At 54.0% G+C, this 12,352-nt stretch overlaps 1 protein-coding gene across 2 annotated transcripts in view; it reads right to left on the minus strand.

Moving 5' to 3' along the window:
- OTOF (otoferlin) overlaps window positions 1–12,352 on the minus strand; it is a gene marked incomplete at its 5' end in the record, with an annotated part of 90,506 nt that overhangs the window by 56,374 nt on the left and 21,780 nt on the right. For both annotated transcript variants that reach the window (XM_082744966.1, XM_082744965.1), the window contains one exon: window positions 4,102–4,190. In XM_082744966.1, coding sequence (XP_082601092.1) covers window positions 4,102–4,190 — 89 coding nt within the window. The remainder of the gene's footprint in view (window positions 1–4,101; window positions 4,191–12,352) is intronic.

Below are 12,352 nucleotides of genomic sequence, written 5' to 3' on the forward strand. Positions count from 1 at the left end.
ACCCTGAGACCCAGGGGGGGTAGTTGGGGGGGCAGCTTTCACGCCCAACAGTTTCCCCACAGCTTCAAAACAAGCATCTTAATACTGTTTCCCACAGAATGTCACCCCCAAGCCCCCTCCTAGACATTCTTTGGGGAGGGAGCTGGTGCAGGAAACCCGAGCTCCAGCCTGTGCGAGGGCTCCCTGTCCGCCCTGGCCCCCATATGTCCAGCCTGGCTGCAGACTTAGTGAACTCTGCCTGTTGCCTTTCCTCTGGGGGTGGGGGTGGGGGTCAGCACAGACAAGCTGCCTGGAAGGCCGAGCGCCCCAGGGTGACCGGGCAAGGTGGGCTCATGAGACCTTGGACAGCAGGGTCCTTTCTCTGGAAAGTGGAGGTGTGAGGCCATTCGTGTTCTGGGAAGGACACTGGCCTGGGGGTCAGGAGGTCTGAGTCAAAGACAAGCCCTGCCCTGCCCTTGCTGTGTGATCGTGGGCGAGGACCCTTGCTGGGCCTGTTTCCTCAAGTTAGGTGAAGGAGCTGGGAACTGACTTTCTGTCCTCTGATGGCCTCTCTTATGTGGCCACTGAAGTTACCCATCACAAAAAGGGCACCCGCGAAGTGGTCCACAGCTGCCCAGGAGGCTGGGTTGGCCCCCAGAGTGGCCAGATGCGCTGGACAGGGCAGTAGGAAGGGGGCCTCAGGCATGGATGAGCCCAGAGACTGACCACAACAGAGCAGCAGTCAGGCACCAGGACCCGTCAATAATTCATCGCCTTCCCCTGGGAGCCCGTGTCAAGTGCCCAAGGCTTGGCCAGGCCCCCACTGCTCTCCTGGCTGCTGAATTATTCAGCAGTCCCAGGAGACCGGCACCTGTGGCAGGCTGTTCCCCACCGCCGATTCTGGACAGGGAAAGGGAGACACATAAGATCCTCTGGACCCGACAGGAGGTTTCTGAAGGAGGACCGTGTTCAAGGCAGGCTGGACAGATATGGGGTCTCCTGGTGATCACAACTCGGCTTCCTCCTGGCCACACCTCCCACCACTGGGGAAGAGCCAGTTCCCAGGCCACCATCTGCTTCTAGAATGAGTCTCTTTCTCTGAGATGGGGGTAATGAGATGAGGCCCATCAACTCTTGGGTGGAGCAGGAGGGTGGGGAGAGAGCAAGGAGAGAATTCGGCTAGGAACTCCCCTGCTCTATCTCTCGCTTGTTGGCATTTCAGAACAACTAATTGAAGCCTCAAGTTTCAGTGTGTTCACTGGGATGGTATTCAATTTCCCAATTTAACAAATACTTCTGATTTGTTTATAGTAAGCCTTTTGATGTTTCCAAGGGTTTCCAGCATTTTGGTGACTCTAGCTCCTTTCACTGTAAAGAACGCACTAATCTCATTCATGTCCGTGGTGTCCATGCTCACATGTCCTGGTTTTCTGGGAGGTCCAGGAGAAGGAAGACAGGCATCCTAGCCCCAGCCCTGCCACTGTCCGGGGGCCTCAGTAGCCTCTCTGAAGACTCAGTTTCCCCATCTGTGCAGCGAGGGTTGCACTGGCTATGTTCTGAGACTCCTGAGAGCTCTGACATCTGCTTGTGGGTCCCTGCTGGGGTGCCTGGATGTCTCGGCTTCCAGTTCTTCCTTTTCCACACCCACTTTGGTCTGTGTCCCTTCTGTTCTTGTTTATTCTATCCTTAGAGGTCACCCAATCTCTCACCCTAGGGAAGAAGGTTTTGCTTCATCTTGGGGGCACCTGGTGGGGTGTCTCACTAACCTCTCTTGTGGATACTATCGCAGCTACTGGAACGATGTGATACCCCAAGAGGCCAAGGGGCAGCCTCTCTGCCCTGAACATCTTCCCTTGTGGCCCTGCCAACGGGCCTGAAAAGCCCATACCCCATGTTCAGCTGAGATGTTGTGGGTTCTTCATAAAAATCACAGGATCATTGAACCATGTGTGGTCCAAAAATTCCCATTCAGAAATCTCCACAACATTGTGGTCCACTCCCTGCTCAACCTCTCCCAGTGATGGGGAGCTCACTACTTCCCAACAGCTCATTGGCTGGAGAGCTTTGGCTACCTTTCAGCTGCCTGCTGTCTCCCAGCAATGCAGCCTGGTCCTGGTCCTGCCTCTGGGCACACATCTCTCTTCCCTCTTCCAAATGGCAGAAAACCTTCTTAGGGGACAAGCATGGTGACTTAATCTCTCATTTCTGTACCTTCAGTGACTAGCACAGTGTCTGTCTGGTACAGAATATTTGCTTAGTGAATGTTTGATGAGTGATTGGAAGAGTGGATGGATGGATGGACAGAAGGATGGATGGAAGGAAGGGTGAATAGAAGTAAGGATGAATGGCAGGAAGGATGGAGAGTAGGATGGATGGAAGGATGAATGGATAAAAGGATGGTGGGATGGATGGATGGATGGAAAGATGAATGGGTAGAAGGATGGATGGAAGGATGGATGAATGGATGGATGGATGGATGGAAGTAGGGATGAATGGAAGGAAGGATGGACAGTAGGGTGGATGGAAGGATGAATGGATAGAGGGATGGATGGATAGACGGATTGATGGAGGATGGATGGATGGAAGGATGGATGTGTGGATGGATGAACAGATGGATGAACGGATGGATGGATGGAAGGATGAATGGATAAAAGGATGGTTGGATGAATTGATGGATAGAAGGATGGAAAGATGAATGCGTAGAAGGATGGATGGAAAGATGGATGAATGGATGGATGGATGGATGGATGGATGGAAGGATGAATGTATGGAAGGATGGATGGATGGATGGAAGTAGGGATGAATGGAAGGAAGGATGGACAGTAGGGTGGATGGAAGGATGAATGGATAGAGGGATGGATGGATATAAGGATTGATGGAAGATGGATGGATGGAAGGAAGGATGCGTGGATGGATGAACGGATGGATGGATGGATGGATGGATGGATGGATGGAAAGATAAATGTATGGATGGATGGACCTGTCCTCTGTGATTTTCTCTTTGAGGCTCTCATCTTCTCATCAGCCTTAAAGTCCCTTCTCCTGGCAACCCAAGGAGCTGCCTACTGGTATTCTCTCCAACCAGCATGAAGACCATAGAAACTCATCTCTTGCCTTTCCTGCTCTGATTGATTTACTTCTATTAATATGAGCAAGGATGAGGTCAGCTTTTCTTTTCTTTGTAGTCTCCTCCCACTGTCAAGTAATACTTCTCTCTCATTGAGTAGTATCCCCAGGTTTTTGGGGACTGTTCAGCCATGACCCCCTCTAGCGGGTATAAAAACCATTGGTTTTGAATCTCCAAATGAGACTTTACATTTATTCTACCTAGCCACCATTCCAGACTGTTCGAATCATCCTGAATTCTGCTTGTTGCCCAGAGAGACTGGTGGGAACTGCTTTAACTGAAACCTCGGTAGTGATAGAGCTCATGCGGTAGGTGTGCTTCACTGAAGAATGTAAGCCCCGTGGGGGTGGGCATTTGCTATCCTCAGTGCCTAGTTCAGTGCCTGACACAAGGTAGGCACTTAGCAAACATTTGGAAGAATGAATGAATGAATGGTATCTATTTAATTCTCACAGCTTCCTTTGAGGTAAATACTTCTACTTCCTACAGGCTGGTACATTGCATTCAGAGAGATTCTGTGTAACCAGCTCAGGGTCACACAGTAGTTGACTGAGCTCAGAATCTGAGACCAGGCTTTCCTGATTCTCAAACCACTGCACCAAATATCTCAGAGCTTCTCAGTCTCCCTGCATGTGGCAAGTTTGCCCTCAAGGCTACTGATGATCTATTGGAGTTCATGATCCACCATTCTGTTAACTCCTCTGCTGGGTAACTGTCACCCAGGACAGTGTAAAGGGGGAGACTTAAAGAAGGGGACAGGAAGCTGAGATGGGGCTGGGGACAGAAGGAATGAATGGGAGGATAGGGCGTTCTTGGCTGACAGTGGTTGGGAGGGCTGAGGGACTCTGAGGACGACAGGAGAGAGCAAGGAGGGGGTCTTCGACAGTCAATCCAGGTTAGGCTGTGGCTGTAACGCCCCTTTTAAGCCCAAGGGACAGGGTAGCCGGGCAGGCCCCTAACCCCTTCAGGCCCCACCTCTCCCATCCCCCACTTACTTATTGCTGAAGACTTTGCTGTAGTTGAAGATTTGAATCTCAAGTATCTCATTGCTGTCGATGCTGCTGCCCACTGGCCACCGGAAGGTCTAGGGAGAAAGAGACAGCTGTGGCCTTAGAAGGAAACGACAGGGTATGAGGAATAGGAGGCGGATCCCTGGTAAGTTGGCCCTTCGCATCGACCCAGTGCTCCACAGGGATAAAGTCCACACCTAGACTCTCATCTAATTCCAACCACCCCCTGATAACATGGGTATTGTGACCCATTCCCCTTTCAAAGATGGCATGCAGAGAGATCCAGTGACCTACTCAAGGTCATATGGTGAGTGCAAGGACCTAGGGCTAACCAGGACCTCTGAGTCTCAGTCCAGTTCCTGGGGTACACTCAGGAGTGGGTGGTGCAACCAGAATGGAGTGGGCTCCGGGACAACAGCAAGGATCGTGGGCATGGGCTTGCTTTTTGCTGTGTGCGGAGTGAAACTGAAGCTTCCAGGTTTCCCCTCCCAGAATCATTCTGGCCGGTTCAAGCTCTGCCTGGAGTGGGAGGTCCTGTTCCCCCCCCCCGCCCCCCCCCCCATTCAGGTCAGATCACCCCCTCACACTGGCAATGTTAACTCTGGGGACAGACTTCAGCTGTTTATTGTTATTAGGGTCAGGCCCACAAAGGAGGGGCGGCCTGTACCCAGCATGCTGTTTCTAATTTACCCTCACCGCATCTATCTTGGCTTTTTTTTTTTTTAATATTTTATTTATTTATTTGTCAGAGAGAGAGTGAGAGACAGAGAGAGAGAGAGAGAGAATGAGCAGGGGAGGCAGCAGGCAGAGGGAGAAGCAGGCTCCCTGCTGAGCAAGGAGGTTGACGTGGCGTTTGATGCTAGGACCCTGAGATCATGATCTGATCTTGTCTTCATTATTCAATCGATAATAATGATGAGCAGGAAGTTGAGTGGGATTTTTCCTGATTCCCTAGACATGGCAAGGAGGGCCCAAAATAGAGGCTAGACATGCTAAGGACCCCATCCTCTAAAGAGAGCTGCCAACAGGCCGAACCAGGCTCCTGCCTCAGGACTTCCTCAAAGGCCTCTCACCCCCAACGGCACCCCAGTGCTCCTTCTTCCTGGGGTGCAAAGACTGCGGAAGGGAAAGATGCCAATAGTCATATCCTAGGCCCAGCGTTTTTGTGGCTCCTTCCTAGAAGAATTGCTCAGATAGGTCGAGGCACCTGCAGGAAGGGGAGCCTAGCATGTAAGTTCCCAATGACATCTGCCAGGGCAGTAGACTTACTGGCCTGTCCCCCAAACCCCTAGGGAGCCCTGCAGGCCACCTTGGGCAAGGCAGTGGTCATAAGGAGCCTGACATGCCACCGCTAGGTGCCTTAAGTATGTGACTTCTGCTCTGTGGGGCCAAGGGCATGCTGCAAAGGGGAGCCAGGCTCAGCAAGCGGGCTGACCTTCCACCCCCGCCGGCCCTGCGATGGAGGCGTCCTCAGCCTGGGTGAGGCTGTGAGGTTCTGTGCCCCGTGGCGGGAGCTGAGGTGGGGTGGAGCCAGGTGTCCCGGATTGGGAATCTGTACCGTGTGGGGAGCTTGGCTCAGGTTGCCTACAGGAGCCCCCACACGGTGCTCTCTGAGACAGCCCTTGTCCACAGACCGGCCATGCTGACAGCCTCCAGAGCTGGCTGGAGCTCGTCCGAGAAGCTGTCACACCACAAGGAGGGTCCACGTCCATGGCAGGGCCCCCAGAATCAGACCACGTCCCCCACCTTGGGCTGGAATGGGCAGAGGATGCAAGGGCCGGAGCCGGCATCCCTGTCCCACTCGGGGTCTGGAACCACAAGCCTGACAGAAGCGAGAAGACCAGGCCTGGGCTCTGAGAAGATGCTGGACTGGAATGACAAGCCTTCCTGGGCTGGACTGTGAATAACGGAAGACGACCAGAAAGCTCTGCGCTCTGCTCATGATGCCACTGAGAGATGGTACCGACGGGGACTTGGACACAACAGCCGGAAGGCAGTGACTTCCAAACCTGTATCATTTTCGTTCCTCTCCCAATCCAGGCTGCCCAATAGGCGAGAAATCAACAATCACGATAGGCATCTTAATAATAATCTGAACGATAGCTCTAGTATCAACTATTAAGATAGTATTAAGATAGTATGAAGTGGTATTAAGATAGTAATCTTTATAATAGCTGCCATTTGTAGAGAACTTTTCATCCTGCTGAAACGTTGAGGGGGCTGAGTGGTTTAGATGCACTAATTCATTTAGCCTTTCCTCCAACCCAACGGGCTGCTCCCATGTTCTCTGGTTCACACGCAGGCCTCACAGAAGGAACACGATTCAGAGAACTCTGTCGTTGGTGGCCGAGCAGGCCCTGGGGGGCATCCGAGAGCGGGTCCTGAGAGCCATTCTAAAGCTTCCATCTCCCAGACTGGGGGCCCAGGGGTTTGCAGGGGGTGCTGGGCCAGCTTGGCAGGTCACCGCACAGTGTGGGCAGGGCCTGGCTGGGGAAAATGGCCTCACATTGCTCTCTCAATCCCAACCGGGATTCAGCTGGAGTGGGCAGGTGAGAGAGGACGAGGCATCGGAAGCAGGGGGCGGGGTGGAGGCTGCAGAGGGTGAAGGTTCTGAGCGGGGCCTGGGGAAGACTTTGGAGGTTATGGACACAGATGGGCCGGCTAAGGAGGCGGCCCAGCCCGGGGCCCACAAGCCTCCTAAAGCAGCTTTTGCTCCTGCTGTCTGCACGCCCCCAGCGCAGCCAAATGTGTGGTTTTCTTAATGAAGTTGCTTGTAATTGCGCTGCAGGGAAATAAGCCAGGCCCAGCTCAGCAGCCACAGCGCCAACGAGAGAGGCCTGCGGAGCCTCTGAGATTTCGGTTTCTATGGGATGAAGGGGGTGAGTGTTTGCGCCACCTGAGGGTGTGCGAGTAGGGTCTTGACTTTGGTAAGAGAGGATGATTAGGAGAAAAGGGAGGTCGCTGTGGCCGTGGCACCAAGACAGGAAGGGGCGCCGAGCCGAGACATGAATGAAGGGAACACAAAAGATCAGCGGAAGTCATTGTGAGGAAAAGGGACCCAGAGCAGGAAGCTGCTCGGGACTTCTGCTTGCTCCCCGCCAGGCACTGACTTGCCTAGGGATTGGGGTGCAGTTTCTGGGCAGGGAGTGGTGACGGAATCCGGAGCTGGTCGCCATGGGCAGATGTGCCGAACAGAGCATAGGGGGCTCTGGGCCGGCTGCCTGCATGGGAGACTCTGCAGGAAGGGCCTGGACTTGCTGCGTGGTGGTGTGGGGGGCATTTCCAGAATGTACCACATTCAGTGTTTCCGGAAAGGAGCCCCAGGAGGAGGGTACAGGAGGACCAGATGCTCCAGCAATGTAGGGGTCAGGGGCCAGTGACTGTGGAGGGCAGGGACTAAGGCCGCCCCAGGGGCTTTCATGTGGGAAGAGACTAGTCCTGATAGAGTCCGCCAGACGCCCTCCGTGCCCGCTTCCTTCTCTGTCTCTCATGCCTACCCTGCCCTTCTCTGTTCTTCTCTCCTGGCTGCCCCGCTTTCTGCTCTCACCGGCTCCATTCTGACCTTCATCAGTTTCCTTCCGGGTCTCGGTCTCTGTCCCTCTCTCAGTGCTTCTCCACCCCACCTACACCCTTGAATCGCTTCCGGAAGCTTTCAACACTCCCTCGGCCCAGGCTACATTTCAGACTGATTTCACTGTGTCTCTGGGGGTCCCAGCATGGGATGGGGGAACTCCCAGGTATCCGTGTCCCCGCCACACCCCGCCCCCACCTGGCTGTGGCTGAGCCGTATTTCTAGCCCTGCCTCCTGCTCCCAGCAAAGACCTCCTGAGCTCGTGGAACAGCAGTGAGCAGGACAGCCCTGGCTCTGCCACGATTTAGCTTTGGGGATTGCAGGCCACTCCTGGCATGGGGGCTCAGCTCCCTCGTGGATAAAATGAGGGTGACCAGACTTCCCTCACGGGGCTATTGGAAGAACCGAGTGAGATCACGCAGGTGGATTTTGTAAGGGACACAACACTGCAGAAATGAGAGGCATGACTTACTTTGTTTTATTTTGCTTTTCCTTGTGGGGACCTTCTACCAGAAGGCCTGGGGCTGACCCTCACTCCTCCCTGACCCTCCACCATCTCTCCCTCTCCCTCCATCGCTCTCGAACCACTTCTGCCTTGGTCTGTTGATGTCCTGTTTCTCTTCTACCAGAAAAAAAAAATGTTATTTCTCGTTGTTTTCTCACTTTTTGCCATTACTTTCTTTCCGCCAGCTGGGGGGTTGTGTACTGATGTGTATGGAGGGCTGTAGGACCACGGGGTGGGGGCTGTGGGGGGCCTTGGGGCTCCTGGACCTGTGCACGTCCCCTCAGAAACCGGAGAGCACATCTGGCTAGAATTCAGTACTTCTCAGAGCGCTCTTTGCTAATAAACCAGGCTCACAGCAACATGACCCAGACGGGCTTCTTCTGGACCTTGGAGTGTGGAGGGTGTGAGAGGTGTTGCAGGACATATAGCCAGTTGGTGGTAGACAGGATTGAAACTCAAGTTTCCTAATACTTAGCTGGGGGCTTGGCCTCAGATTAGCTGAGGTTGACACTCAGAGAGGGCTGTGGCTCGGACCATCCTTCTAGGTTGACAGCACCAAAAATGTTTATTTATTGAGCGCTGATCCCGCCCTGGCACCACACTTTGCACATATTCTAGAGTTCAGTGCCCACTTCACAGGTGAGGCAACTGAGGCTCAGAGCAGTCTTGCCCAAAGCAATTCAGCTAACAAGTGGTAACGTAGCTTCATAGTTGAGATAAGACCCTGGCCCTCTCGGAAGTCAACGACCGGGCACAGAGGTCGAAGCCACCGTGCTGGAGAGAGAGAGCGTGTGGAGAGAGGGCCCAGAGAAGGTGAGGCCGCAGGGAGACACAAGGTGCCCCAGACAACAGTCAACGCCAACTGCGCTCCCAGCTGGAGGCAGAGCCTCCCAGCCGAGCCCTGCCAACCACAGGATCACGGGAAGCCCTACAATGCGGAGAATGCTGTGCTTTGTTCCGCGGCACTAGATGACTGTGACTTTCCCCCCCTGCTGTCTCTCTAAGAGTCAGACTCAGGTCAGGGAGGCCTGACACCAGTGGCAGAGCTGGGCTCCATGCCCCAGGCCTTGCCTCTCTGCACACCAATGCTGGGCTCCCTCTCCCTGGGTTGCTGCGTGAGCTCCAGTGAGAGCTTGATCGTTGCTCTCAGAGCAGCTCAGAGCAGGAGCAGAGTGGGCAGGCTCAGTTCTGTCTCATTCACCGAGGTCTCCCTCCACCGGGCATAGGGCCCGGCACACAGTAGGCACTCTACAAATGGGCCTCGGATGGCTGCCTGGGCTGCTGGTGGGCGAGCTCAGGTGGGCTAGTTTACCTCTCCACGCCTCAGCTTACTCTTCTGTAAAGGGAGGGTGGCGGTCACTGTACTGTTTCTTGGGCCGATTGTGGGGCTGGTGAAGTGCAGAACCTAGCATGGAACCCAGCCCAGGGTAAGAGGGTGACCGACATGGCGGTGTATGTTTGTTCCAGGAGCCAGGGCAAGGACTGGCATTCTTGGGGATGGCACCCCAGGGACTGCTGGAGGCTTCAGGGAACAAGGGGCCTCTCTCCAGCCTGAAATAACACCAGCATGATTCCCTTCCCATGACCACAACAGCTCAAAGTTGTGTCTTCTGAGGTGCCCTGCATGCTGGTGGGCCAGAGCCTAGGCCAAGGGAATCCACACAGCATTTCAGATTCCATGCCATGTCAGCCTCCAGACACTTCGGGGGACTCTGATGGTAGCTAAGCCGAGCACTGCCACTTAAGATGTAACCAGCCAGCAAGCACTATTCAGAGCAAATGTTTTCTGAACACCTTCCTCATGCCAGACTTTGTTCATGGCACTGTGGCCAGTACGGAACCCAGGGGTATTTCTTAGTTCTACAGGAGCTCCTGGATAGTTCTAGAGACACAAACCTGAAATTGCCGCCCGTAATAGGAACATTGAGAGAAGTAAGGTGGCAAGTGTTAGGGGCAGGAGGAGGACAGGAGAACCTCTCTTCAGAGGAGAGGCCTCAGGATCCCTGGGAATGTGAAGCCATGACCTAGATCGCCAGCTCACAACTTGGCCCTGACCTGGCAGGTGCTGGCCAGAGTAACAGAGTTGTGCATCTTATCAGCCCCAGAGATCTGGGACCCACGGAAAGGTTTCCCTGATGCAGGTTGGAGAATGACCTGGATTAACCTGAGCCTCATCACTGACTAGGTCTGGAACCATCCTATATCAGCAAGATGATGAACTTAAAGGGACAGTCCTCCAGATCTGGGGAGTGGGGGTGAATTGGAATGTGCAGCAAAGCTTTAGAATTCAATGGAAAGAGAGTATCTTGGGAATTCTCAAGTTGGGACTTGAGAAGACTCAAGTTGGGTTCATTCTTTTGTTCGTTCTTTCCTTTGGCAATATTCCCTGTGCCCTGTGCTGGGTGCCAGGCCCCTGATGAACAAGACAGGTGCATTCCTGGCTCCACAGAGCTCATAGCTCATGACTTTCATGTACAAGTGCAGTGGGCAGGTGAGGCCAGCCCCTGGCCTCCCCACCCCCAGGCTGATGACTTCTCTCTCTTCTGAGTCCAGAAGACCCATGGTCCATCTTTGTCTGTACTGGGTCCATCTCCCCACTGGACTAGGCCCCTTGAGGGCAGGTTCATTTTGCAAGTGACCACAGGCTCTGGAATCAGGTAGAGTTGGGTACAAATCCTGATTATGGCTATTTATCACCTGGAATGATCCTAACCCAGGGAGTCAGAATGCTTGTGTGAAGCTCTCAGCCCATCCTGCTACATGCTAGGTACCTGGGATAGAGCAGCTCTTTTTCTCATTCCTACAAGTTGCTGCTGTGGCTTCCCGTGTGGCCTATGGTCCACGTGGGCCTGGCTTAGAGCCAAATCAGACTGCCTTGGGGTGGGCTCCTTGTGACCATGCTCATTCCCAGGGCAGGGGTCTCTGCTAGCTGCTGGCTGGGCATAAAGTCTGTCCCCACCCCCTCCCCTGCCCTCCAGAGCTGTAGGTAAATGGAGGGTCTCAGGTTCCAGCCTCAGGGAAAGGAGACACCCCATCCAGGTTCTGTTTCCACCCATTGTTGTCCGAAGCATTGTCTTTCTTCCAAGGCCGCTGCCTCCCCACTCAGGTTCCTCAGAGCAGCCCGCAGCAGCCCCTCTCACCCTTGTCTGGGCAGAGAAGGGAGAGACATTTGCTATCTTGTCTTTTATTTCATTTTACAGCCATGCATCTGTCCCACAAGGTGGGCAGAACAGGAAGTATCTCCTCATTTTACAAAAGGGGAACCTGAGGCCCAGAGGGGTTGAACGGCCTACCCAAGATCACTGAGCTTGTTCATACCTCAGTGAGGACTATAGACCCATTCTCACGACTCCTAGACCCATGCGCTTTGTACCTCCCTGAGGGGGTTCCCGAAAGCTCTGGGCACAGTAATGAGAGAAAACAGACTTTCTGAAAAGCCAAGAGATTTTTAGAAGTTTAGCAAGGGGCTGATGAGATTCTTTTTGCAAGCTTGTTCTAGAACCACAGATGGGCTGTTTCTTCCAGGGACCAGCAAGGAAGTTTAGGATTTGTCCACCCCAGTCTGGGGAGACAGGTGTAAGCATGCCGGCAGTTTCAGGCTCTCTCTGGGGTCCGAGCTGACACAGGCTCCTGGGCCCTCCTTGACAAGGGGTGGAGGGCTGCTTCCCCTCTTGGCAGGCGTGCTCTGCTGGCCAGGGCAGCCAGACTTCTCAGAGGGAGGAGTGGTGGCAGGGGGCATGGGAAGACCCCCAAACAGGGCCTTGTAAGGGTGTTGGTGGGTCAGGCCCAGGAGCAGCTTCCTGCTTCTGCATCCAGAGTAGATTTTGAATCTAAGTGAAGTGTGGACTTAGAGCCCTGGCTTTGCTACTTCCAGCTCCTGGGAAGATACACGCTTTCTGAGCCAGAGCCTCACCATTGGCTGGTTGTTGTGGAGACTGCACAGAAGCAGTGCTGCTTCCGGAAGCTGCTGCCATGATTGTCAGATGGGGTTTCCCCAGGGAAGTGAAGAACAAGTCCCTGCAGTGTTGGGGGAGAGGGGTGCTGAGCTTTGCCAATCACTAAGCATCCTGGGCCCCCATTTCATGAATTGCCAGTGGGTTCTGTACAGTGACGACCAGAAACTTCCCAGTCAGCTCCTGGGTGGGTGGGACCTTCCCCAG

This window comes from Mustela nivalis (assembly GCF_964662115.1).
Source record: "Mustela nivalis genome assembly, chromosome: 8".
Taxonomy (NCBI): Eukaryota; Metazoa; Chordata; class Mammalia; order Carnivora; family Mustelidae; genus Mustela; species Mustela nivalis.